This window comes from Schistocerca gregaria, chromosome 2 (assembly GCF_023897955.1).
Source record: "Schistocerca gregaria isolate iqSchGreg1 chromosome 2, iqSchGreg1.2, whole genome shotgun sequence".
NCBI lineage: Eukaryota > Metazoa > Arthropoda > Insecta > Orthoptera > Acrididae > Schistocerca > Schistocerca gregaria.
This window is the reverse complement of record NC_064921.1, coordinates 815,339,970-815,352,442: the sequence shown is the minus strand read 5'-3', so window position 1 is coordinate 815,352,442 and position 12,473 is coordinate 815,339,970. Positions and strand designations below refer to the sequence as shown.

Below are 12,473 nucleotides of genomic sequence, written 5' to 3'. Positions count from 1 at the left end.
TCTGATGTCGAGCTGCTTCAGAATTGATTCATTGGTTTGGTGTGCTGTCCATGGTATTCAAAGTAATCTTCTATAGCTTCACATTTTCAGGGTATTAGTCCTGCAATGATTGGCCATCTTCATCATCCAAGTTTTTACTGCAAGGTCACAACAAGCAAGAGAGTTCAGATGAGGTTGAGTTCTATCATAGCAATGACGGAGGTATCTTTCCAGATGCAAGCAAGTTTTGCTGTACAAGTTCTCGTATTCAAAATGTGCCTACATATCTCAGGCTCGCAATCTCCAGTGTCAGTGACAGCACATCCTAAATGCTCAAAGCAACTGAAGGCCTTGCAGCCAGCAATTCTTGTGATATCAGGTCTGCTGTCATAAGGACAATCTAAAGTCATCACCTTGATGTTTGTGTCATTAATTTGAAGACTGTATTCCCTGCTTCATTCAGCCACCCTTCCTATAATGGTTTCCAGTTAATGTTCCTATATTACTATTATCAGTTTTCTTGTAATACATGAATCACATGAACATCCTGATATTATATTACATTGCCTTATGTATGAGCTGTCAGATGTTTATGATCTGCTCAAGGGGTTCCATTATCTGGAACAAACCCAGTTTTTTGATCTGACATTTGTGAAAGTAAGATGATCTTCAGCCTCTCATTCAATATAGTGAGCTTGATTTCACTGGTATGGGAGACAAGGACTATCATTTGATAGTTCTCACAGTCAAGTGGTGCACTTTTCCTGAAGAGTGTTATGAAAATGGAGTGGCACGATTCGCCTGGACAGTTTCCAGACATCCAGATCTCCTGATATAGCCTATGCAGGATGTCCACACCCAGGTTACCCATGCTTTTTAGGACTTCAGCAACAATTCACTTCTGGGCTGGTGTACTTCTTCTCTTAGGGTCGCTAGTTCAGAGTCTGTCATGTTCTGCTACCTTGACATTGGCTGCAGTATTCAGTGAACAGCTTGCCACAGTAATCTCTCCATACTTTGGAAATGCCTTTTGTGTCTGTGACAATATTCCCTTGGTTGTCATTGATAATCTGAGTCCTGGCTGAAAGCACCCTCACCAAGTATTTCAACTCTCCATTGCATGTGCCTCTAGCTCCAGGCAAATTCCCTTAATATTGTTATTCTTGTCTTTCCTGTAAACATGTTTAATTTTGTTATTCATGTTTTTCATAAGTTGTTCTTGTTGTTCTGGATCTATGACTGTGAGTTGGATGTTAAGTTATCTTCCAATCAGAGCCAAAGCTTAGTTCGACATCCAGTGTTGTTGCTTCACCATGACATTCATCTTTGCATTTTTGTGATCTTGTTTACCGCATCTGTGACCCATTTTCTGGCCCCCATCCCAGTTACGTCACAATTTCCCTCTAGGTCAGGTGGTCCAGCGCTTCAAAGTACTTCTTGGAACATTATTGGATCAGGGGCTGTCAGCCTTTTTTATTTTATTTTAGTCAGTGGTTTACTCAACTCAATTTTGAGGTAGGGCCACAGAAGACAGTGATCATATCTGCATTTGACACTAGGTTTTGTTTTGACTGTGTGGAAAGATGTTTTCATCTCTTTTCAACAAGGATTAGCCAATTTGGTTCTTGTAATGTCCATTTGGAGAGGTTGACACAAAGAGATGATGTTTGTTATGTTTAAACAAGGTGTTCATTATGGAAAAGTTGTTGTCAGTTGCAAACAGTAGCAATCTGTTGCATCATTCATTGTGTAATCTGAGGCCATATTGTCTCACAATCTCTCACAAGTGGTTTTCCATTTAAGTGGTTCTGATGGTCATATTGAAATGACTCAAAATAATCATAGTTCTCCTTTATTGTAGGGCTTTAATGGTGTCTTCTTTGTTTGCAGAGAAGTCTTCAATTTCTTGGTTATTTACAAAAATGGTGGGTAGATTTACCTGGATAAGACATAATTTATAAGGATGAACAACAATATTCTCTTTTTGATGGATCTGTATGTCTCAACACACTGGGCCATATGCTGGCTGACAAGAAATGTGGTTCCATTCTGACCAGTAACATCTGCTCTGGCAAAGTATTTGACATGATTCTCCATTTAAAATGTCCACAGCCTTTCCAGTGAGTTTCTGACAAGCCAAAGCTGTCACTTTGATAGTTCTGTAATTTTTGTTCCACAGTGTGAAGTCTCTCTTTCTGAAGTAACCCTCTGACATTCCATGTAGCTGTTGTTTTACATTCGTAAAATTAGCCTGTCGTCAGTCAACCAGTAGTAAATTGACCATGCAAAGCCTGATCATTCACTTCTGTGCTTCAGGTCACACATTTCACATTGTATGGCCTGGACAAACTGATGCTGATAATTACTTGGATTGGACAGCATGACATCTTTCATTTCTTGCCTTTTCATGTTGCAATCATTGGATTTTAATCAGGTGGGATCCACTTGTGCCTTCTTGATCCTTATGCCAATGGACATCTAGTGGCTGCTCCTCCTTTAGAGGCAGTTTTCCACTCCAATAGAAAGTGGGTGCCCTATGCCCTATGCACTTATCCACTCTCTGAGGAGGCCTTTGGCACTTGATAGTGGGAGGGGGGTTGTCCACTTATACTGAAGGTCACTCTGTGTGTGTGGTCACAGTTTAACATCACGCCCATCATAGAACTTCTTTCTTTATCTTTGTGTTAGTTTATTGCACCCTATTAAGCATTTATTCTACCCATATATGGCTGCAAGTTCATCTCAGACAATGTTTCCCAACAGAAAAAGCATTTAGTACAGAACATATTACTTGTAAGTCAAGTTCATCCATCCATTGAATGTTAGACTGGGAACAGCTACTGTATTGAAGTGTTACTGTTGGTAATAAGTTAGGTCTGGGAATGAAACTAGTTATTATTTCAAATTTAAACCTCTGAATAAACAACACCCACAGACAAAAATATAACAAAATATATTTTTTGATTTATAAAAAACATAACTTACCAAAATAACCAATAAAAACTTGTACCAAGGCAGATACTGCTATTGCACCAGACAGCTCTCTCATTCGAACTTGCCAAAGTTCTTGCCGTTCATCAGGACTTAAAGAATTAATGAATTCTTCTGACGGACACTTCCATGCTGGAAGGCTCAAAATAGCAAGTGTAGGAACCAAGAATGATATAGTTCCACCCTGCACTATTGGCAGCCTGAAATTTAATAATAGTAATAATAAATAATAATAATAAAGGAAATAATCTAACATTTGACTGCAAAAATTTATGGAATTCATGTGCCTATTTTCATTTATTTGTGTATGTCTGTGGATAATTCTGCAAATTGGTGTTGAACTGGTTTACAGATGATTTACAGCAAGTTTGAAGAATTGCAAATTTCAAAAATTCATAACTACATGCATACACCAGTAAAATGTCTGATTTCTTCTAAAAGAGGATCTAAAATACAAGCATCCAAAAAAATGTTGATATACATACATAATTACAAAAGTCACTTTATCCCATCTGAAAGTTTTTTACATATTTCCACATTTACATAAGAACCATTACATTAATTTTTTGCTTCAAGGTATGCTTTTACACTGTATGGACAAATTTTAATGAAGTGACATTTTAATTTGGAAAACTGCTGTATAGAGGGCATCCTGTTTTTATAGGCTCTTTGTCCGTTAAGTTGAGGTGATTTACTTCAATATCATTATCAGTTTTATTTCTTGTGTTATAGTTATGGATATCTTTGTTTAAGAATGCAGCATAGTTACTTTTTACATAAATAATTGTTTCCTATATGTGTAGTGACACTACTGTTAATATGTTTAGTTCACTGAATTTACTTCTGCAGGAATCTCTTGGAGGTAATTTTGTTATGCATCTTACAGCCTTCTTTTGTAGGTTTAGTACTCTTTTTATGTGCATATTTGCAGAATTTCACAAGAGCAGCATACCATACTAAATTTGTGAATGAGCTAGCTCATTAGTACATTTTAGCAACATTTGTGTGTTTATTGTCTGTAACATTTTTCTCATTAGAAATAGACTTGAACTCACTTTATATGACAAATATTATTTATATGCTTCTCCCATGTCAAATATCTATCCACTGCCACACCCAGGAATTTATATGTTTCTGTCTCCAAGTCTCCAAGCTTGACAGTAATATTGCTCAAATCAGGTGTTTTGTCTACATGTATTTGCATATATGTGCTTTTATTTACATTTATAAAAATATTGTTTCCTCTGAAATATTTTTTTCTATTTTCCAGATTTAGAGATGCTTTCATTTGTAGCCAATCTGCATTTGAGATTTTGTTCTGTATTAGATTTTCTAACTAAGATATTACATTACATTTAGTTTTCCCCTAAAGAGGAGTAGCCCTATATATTATCTGCATTAATCATAAACTAACTCTGTTTTTGAGTTGCTGACAACTATAATTAACATCAAAATGTTTTAGGAAACTAGTAAGATTTACCACAGGTTTTTGTGTTGCCCTGACAGAAATCTTGTGTTGTGTATTTGCTTCAATTCTTATAGGGAATTAGCAAACATTTAGCTCAACAGATTAAAAGATAATCAGTGAGCTTAATTTAAAGTTATTTGTTCACTGCCTTGTAATGCACTGCACCAGCCATAATCCAGCCCCATTGTGAATGCTGTTCTCCAATACAGGATGAGTTGGTTGATGTCCATAAGCAGCTGGAAATCGCTCTGATACTGTCAAATAATTGGCAGCTGCTGCAAATTGATGTGTTGGAAGAGCTCCAGGGAGTCATGTATCCCTGATACCTATATATAAGGTACCTCAAGTACTATCTTCTCCTGTAAATCATGTCCTCTTTGCAGAAAGCACAGGATCTGTCATTACTTATCCAATTGACTGAAACTGGCATGTCAGTGGTAGACCTAGGAGGGTGGACGAGGATGAGCCAGGACTCAGGGTGTTGTACTGACCCCCCTAACCAACAAATTTGAGATGCTGTCTTTCAGTGAAACCGAAACTTATCCAGTGGGACTCACAACCCATACTGGGGAAATTTGTTTTCCCTGGAGTCAGGAGGAGGAAAATGCAAAAGGGTATCATCGGCAGTTTAAACATATGGTGAATGATGGTACCCCTTAGGGAAATGGCATCAAGGGACAGGACACCAGGTGCACTCAGTGTATATGTCTGGGGGCCTCATTCAACATGTTTGAAGAGGCTACTCTAGCAACCACTGACAGAACAGGGTGCAACTGCTGACTGTGGTGCATGCTGGAACAAATGATGCCAGCTGGCTGGGCTCTGAGACCATTCTTGGGTCATTCCAGAGACTGCCAGAATAGGTTGAGAAGACCAGCCTTGCACATGAAGTTTCAATGAAATTTACTACTTGCCGCATTGTTCCCTTTGGTTCCAAGTCAAGTGCAGGGACTGAACCAGAGACTTCTATGACAACCTAAGCTGCCACTTCCTGGTCTTGCACCATGGAGTTGAGAACTGCACTGTCTCCCTAAATTGGTCAGATGTGCACTACACTCAGAGGCTGCTATTCAGGTAACTGACTATTTGTGGGGTGAACACTAGGGTTTTTGAATTAATTGACTATCCAACCAGTCCAGACAATGACAGCCTTAGGAAACTCTGAAATATCAGGGTAAGATTGAAAGAAATGCCTTGCACAGGTGAGAGTATTAAAATCCTGATGGTAAACTGCCAAAGCAACTATAACAAAGTGCTAGAGTTTGAAGCATTCATGAAAAACAGTGAAGCTCACATAATACTAGGTACAGAAAGCTGGTTAAAACTTGAAATTGATAGTTGTAAGATTTTTGGGGAAAATTTAAGTGTATATGGAAAGAATAGGCAAATGGGAAATGTTAGTGGTGTATTTGTCACAGTAGACAAGAAACTCAAATCCACTGAGTTAAAAATTGAAGCTGCGTGTGAGACTGTTTGGGAAAGACTCAGTATCAGGGATGGGCATAAAATGATAATTGGATCCTTCTGTCGCCCACCAGACTCATCTCCCAATATAACCAAAAACTTTAGAGAAAACCTCATATCAATTTCCCCAATCATACTGTAATTGTTAGTAGAGACTTTAATCATCCACCAATTAATTGGTAAATTACAGTTTTGTTAGTGGTGGGTGTGGCAAGATGTCCTGTGAAACTTTAGTAAATGCCTTCTCTGAAAACTACCTGCAACAGATAGTTAGGAACCCCAGTCACAATGGAACTATGTCAGATTTAATGGCAACATATAGATCTGATCTCTTTGAGGATGTCCACATCAAAACTGGTGTCAGTAACCATGATGTGGTTGTGATAATTTTGCACAAATGGGGTGTTGGAATGAAGTGCAGTTGGCATCCCTGCACCCACCTGTGTTTAATGTGTATCTGCTGGAAGTTTCATTGATGCATGTCTGTAGTTATTGTTCAGTGCTGTTTTGAGTATAACATTGTGTATATGAGTAGAACATTGTGTCGACAGTTTGCAAACTTTGAGAAAACAGAAATAGAGGAGCAATGTGCTGCATTAAATTTTGCGTGAAACTCAAAAGCCTTACAGACACACACCAAATGATGCAGGGTGTCTACCATGATGAATGCTTAAGCTGTACTTGGTGTTGCAAATGGTTCACATGGTTTAAAAATGGTCAGATGAAAGTTAAAGTTGATCCTTGTTCAGGATGTCCTTTGATATCTACTGACAACGCTCATGTCAGGACATCAATGAAATTGTGTGTGCCAATCAAAATTGACTGTCCAAGAGATTGCAGAGGAATGTAACATTTCAGTTGGATCATGTTATGATGTCCTGACACAGCATCTTGGAATGCATCATGTTGCCCCTACATTCGTCGCATGGCTCACGAGTCAAGACCAAAAACCCTTTGCCTCGCAACCTGTGGAGAGCTTTTGGATCACGTAAATGAGAACAAGATATTCATTAAGAGTATCATAACTGATGAAGAGATGTGGATCTATGGTTATGATGGTGAGATCAAGGTTCAGTCTTCACAATGGGTCAGGGAGAATTCTCCAAGGAAAAAAAATCTCGTCAGGTCAGGTCAAGTTTTCTTTGACTTTGAAAGATTAGTTCATCATGAATTTATGCCACAGGGACAGACTGTCAATTGATGCTACTACTGGGATGTGTTGCAATGCCTGCAGGAAAATATGAGAAGGAAATGCCTGAAATGTGGTGAGAGAATTCATGATAAACTGCCCACACATTCATCCCTTTTGGTGTGTGACTACTGCACAATAAACTAAAACACTGTGCTGTCTCATCCTCTGTATTCTTCAGACCTGTCTGAAAGCTGAGATCACTGTTGAAAAGGTGAATATTTGCAATGATGGACGAGATGGAAAGAAAATTCTCGGATGACACTTTGTGCTATCCAGAAAGAGGCATACCAAGACTGCTTACGAAAGTGGAAACAGCATTGGGAGTAGTGTATCAATTGTGGAGGAGACTATTTCAAAGGAGAACATCCACAATAAGTAAAGGAGAAGCACAGAAAAATTTTGTGGTGTAAGTTCTGGAATTTTTTCAACAGACCTCATACAGTAAACTACATAAAAAATAGCGTCTTATATCAATGTGGAACTTGAAACTGTCAGCACAGTGAAGGAGCACATACAGGAACTCTGGATCATATTTAAAAGAACAGTTGACCATGGACTGGACAAATATGTACCCAGTAGAACAGTTCATAATGGAAGGGAACCTCCATGGTATACAGTCACTGTAAAGAAACAGAGATTCATGCACAATAGTGTAAAATAAAACATAGGCTATAGACAGAGAGATGTTGAATGAAACATATTTGGTTGTCAAGAGAGGAATGCATGATGCCTTCAATGACTACTGTAGCAGCATATTGTCAAGCGATCTTTCACAGAACCAAAAGAATTTCTGGTCATATGTATAAGGCTGTTAGTGGAACCAAAGTTAGCGTCCAGTCCCTAGTGAATAAGACAGGAACTGAATTTGATGGTTGCAAAGCAAAAGGTGAAATGCTGAACATTCTTTTCAAATGTTTCTTTACATAGGAAAACCTAGGAGAATTACTCCAATTTAATCCTTGTACCACTGGAAAGATGAATGAAGTAAATATTACTATCAGTGATGTTGAGAAACAGCTCAAATTGTTATAACTGAACAACTTGCACTTTTCACACATGGCATACTGATATCTTTGGATCAAGGCAATCAGAAAGATGCTGTATTTCTTGGTTTCCAAAAACGCATTTCACTCAGTACCACACCCACACTTATTGCAAAATGTATGAATATATGGCACATCAGGTGAAATTTGTTACTGGACTGAGGACTTTTTGGTGAGAAGGACACAGCATGTTATCTTGGATGGAGAGTCATTAGATCTAGAAGAACTTCAGATGTGCTCCGGGGAAGTGTATTGAGAGCCTTGCTGTTCACTTTGTATGTTAATGGCCTTGCAGACAATATTAATAGCAAAAAAAAACCTGGTGTTATCTTTGTAGGGATACGAAATGGAATCTACATCTACCTCTATACTCCACTATCCACCAAGCAGTGAGTGGAGGAGAGCACAATTTGTGCCAAAGCCATTTTCCCCCCTCTGTTCCGCTCTCACATCGCTCGAATGAAAAACGACTCTCTGAACACCTCAGTACGAGCTCTTATTTCCCTTATCTTTGAATGGTGATCATTGTGCGATTTGCAAGTTGGTGGTAATAATATACGCTCTACATCCTCAGCAAAGATCAGATTTTGGAATTTAGTGAGCTGCCCCTTCTGTTTAGCATTCTGTCTATCTGTAAGAGTGTCCCACTTGAAACTTTCTATGAGATTTGTAATGCTCTCACAATGGCTGAAGAGGGGCAGCAGCCTTTTCAGTAGTTGCAGGTGCAACAGTCTGGATGATTGACTAATCTGGCCTTGTAACATTAACCAAAACAGCCTTGCTGTGCTGGTACTGCGAACAGCTGAAAGCAAGGGGAAACTACAGCCATAATTTTTCCTGAGGGCATGCAGCTTTACTGTATGATTAAATGATGATGGGGTCCTCTTGGGTAAAATATTCCAGAGGTAAAATAGTCGCCCATTCGGATCTCCGGGCGGGGACTACTCAAGAGGACGTTGTTATCAGAAGAAAGAAAACTGGCGTTCTACGGATCAGAGCATGGAATGTCAGATCCCTTAATCAGGCAAGTAGGTTAGAAAATTTAAAAAGGGAAAGGATAGGTTAAAGTTAGATATAGTGGGAATTAGTGAAGTTCAGTGGCAGGAGGAACAAGACTTTTGGTCAGGTGAATACAGGGTTATAAATACAAAATCAAATAGGGGTAATGCAGGAGAAGGTTTAATAATGAATAATAAAATAGGAGGGTGGGTAAGCTACTACAAACAGCATAGTGAATGCATTATTGTGGCCAAGATAGACACAAAGCCCACACCTACTACAGTAGTACAAGTTTATATGCCAACTAGCTCTGCAGATGATGAAGAAATTGATGAAATGTATGATGAGATAAAAGAAATTATTCAGGTAGTGAAGGGAGACGAAAATTTAATAGACATGGGTGACTCAAATTTGTCAGTAGGAAAAGGGAGAGAAGGAAACGTAGTAGGTGATTATGGACTGGGGCTAAGAAATGAAAGAGGAAGCCGTCTGTTAGAATTTTGCACAGAGCATAGCTTAATCATAGCTGACACTTGGTTCAAGAATCATAAAAGAGGGTTGTATACATGGAAGAATCCTGGAGATACTAAAAGGTATCAGATACATTATATAATGGTAAGACAGAGACTTAAAAACCAGGTCTTAAATTGTAAGACATTTCGAGGGGCAGATGTGGACTCTGACCACAATCTATCGGTTATGAACTGTAGATTAAAACTGAAGAAACTGCTAAAAGGTGGGAATTTAAGGAGATGGGACCTGGATAAACTGACTAAACCACAGGTTGTACAGAGTTTCAGGGAGAGAAAGAGGGAACAATTGACAGGAATGGGGGAAAGAGACACAGTAGAAGAAGAATGGGTCGCTTTGAGGGATGAAATAGTGAAGGCAGCAGACGATCAAGTAGGAAAAAAGACAAGGGCTAGTAGAAATCCTTGGGTATCAGAAGCAATATTGAAATTAGTTGATGAAAGGAGAAAATATAAAAATGCAGTAAATGACACAGGCAAAAAGGAATACAAACATCTCAAAAATGAGATCAACAGGAAGTGCAAAATGGATAAGCAGGGATGGCTAGAGGACAAATGTAAGGATGTAGAGGCTTATCTCACTAGGGGTAAGATAGATACTGCCTACAGGAAAATTAAAAAGACCTTTGGAGAAAAAAGAACCACTTGTATAAATATCAAGAGCTCAGATGAAAACCCAGTTCTAAGCAAAGGAGGGAAAGCAGAAAGGTGGAAGAAGTGTATAGAGGGTCTATACATGGGTGATGTACTTGAGGATAATATTATAGAAATGGAAGAGGATGTAGATGAAGATGAAATAGGACATACGATACTGTGTGAAGAGTTTGACAGAGCACTGAATGACCTGAGTCGAAACAAGGCCCCGGGAGTAGACAACATTCCATTGAAACTACTGACAGCCTTGGGAGAGCCAATCCTGACAAAAGTCTACCATATGGTGAGCAAGATGTATGAGACAGGCGAAATTCCCTCAGACTTCAAGAAGAATATAATAATTCCAATCGCAAAGATAGCAGGTGTTGACAGATGTGAAAATTACAGAACTATTAGTTTAATAAGTCACAGCTGCAAAATACAAACGGGAATTCTTTACAGATGAATGGAAAAAGTGGTAGAAGCTGACCTTGGGGAAGATCAGTTTGGATTCCATAGAAATATTGGAATATGTGAGGCAGTACTGACCCTGCAACTTATCTTAGAAAATAGATTAAGGAAAGGCAAACCTACATTTCTAGCATTTGTAGACTTAGAGAAAGCTTTTGACAATGTTGACTGGAATACTCTCTTTCAAATTCTGAAGGTAGCAGGGTTAAAATATGGGGAGCGAAAGGCTATTTACAATTTGTACAGAAACCAGATGGCAGTTATAAGAGTTGAGGTGTATGAAAGGGAAGCAGTGGTTGGGAAGGGAGTGAGACAGGATTGTAGCCTCTCCCCAATGCTAAACAATCTGTATATTGAGCAAGCAGTAGGGAAACAAAAGAAAAAATTGAAGTAGGAATTAAAATCCATGGAGAAGAAATCAAAACTTTGAGGTTCACCGATGACATTGTAATTCTGTCAGAGACAGCAAAGGACTTGGAAGAGCAGTTGAACGGAATGGACAGTGTCTTGAAAGGAGGATATAAGATGAACATCAACAAAAGCAAAATGAGGATAATGGAATGTAGTCGAATTAAATTGGGTGATGCTGAGGGAATTAGATGAGAAAATGAGACACTTAAAGTAGTAAAGGAGTTTTGCTATTTAGGGAGTAAAATAACTGATGATGGTCAAAGTAGAGAGGATATAAAATGTAGACTGGCAATGGCAAGGAAATTGTTTCTGAAGAAGAAGAATTTGTTAACATTGAGTATAGATTTAAGTGTCAGGAAGTCATTTCTGAAAGTATTTGTATGGAGTGTAGCCATGGATGGAAGTGAAACAAGGACGATAAATAGTTTGGACAGTAAGAGAATAGAAGCTTTCGAAATGTGGTGCTACAGAAGAATGCTGAAGATTGGATGGATAGATCACATAACTAATGAGGAGGTATTGAATAGAATTGGGGAAAAGAGGTGTTTGTGGCACAACTTGACAAAAAGAAGGGACTGGTTGGTAGGACATGTTTTGAGCCATCAAGGGATCACAAATTTAGCATTGGAGGGCAGTGTGGAGGGTAAAAATCATAGAGGGAGACCAAGAGATGAATACACTAAGCATATTCAGAAGGATGTAGGTTGCAGTAAGTACTTGGAGATGAAGAAGCTTGCACAGGATAGAGTAGCATGGACAGCTGCATCAAACCAGTCTCAGGAGTGAAGACCACAACAACAACAACAACAACAACAACAACAACATGGCTAAATGTACCAGTCACGAATCTGCCTGCTCTTCTTTGGACCTTCTCAATGTCTTGAATCAGACCCAACTGGTAAGGGTCCCATACAGACGAACAATACTTCCAGACTGGATGAACTAACGTATTGTAAGCTATTTCCTTTGTTGAAGAACTGCATCGCTTAAGGATTCTACCAATAAATCACAGTCTAGAGTTCACCTTACCCGTTACTTGTGTAATCAGATCATTCTATTTGAGATCATTTCGAATAGTCACACCCAGATACTTGACAGACGTTAGCGCTTCCAAAGACTGGGCATTTATTTTGTACTAGTACATTAATGGGGATTTTCACCTTGTTATATGAAGTAGGTTACACTTACTAATACTGAGAGATAACTGCCAGTCATTACACCACGCATTTACTTTCTGCAAATCCTCAATAGAGTCTACAGCTGCACCTGAAAATGTTTTACAATTAAAAACC

General features: G+C 38.7%; 1 protein-coding gene across 2 annotated transcripts in view; it reads right to left on the bottom strand.

The window, feature by feature from the left end:
• Window positions 1-12,473, bottom strand: part of LOC126335141 (solute carrier family 23 member 2) — a 259,625-nt gene that overhangs the window by 85,506 nt on the left and 161,646 nt on the right. For both annotated transcript variants that reach the window (XM_049998101.1, XM_049998102.1), the window contains exon 4: window positions 2,965-3,170. In XM_049998101.1, the coding sequence (XP_049854058.1) occupies window positions 2,965-3,170 (206 nt within the window). The remainder of the gene's footprint in view (window positions 1-2,964; window positions 3,171-12,473) is intronic.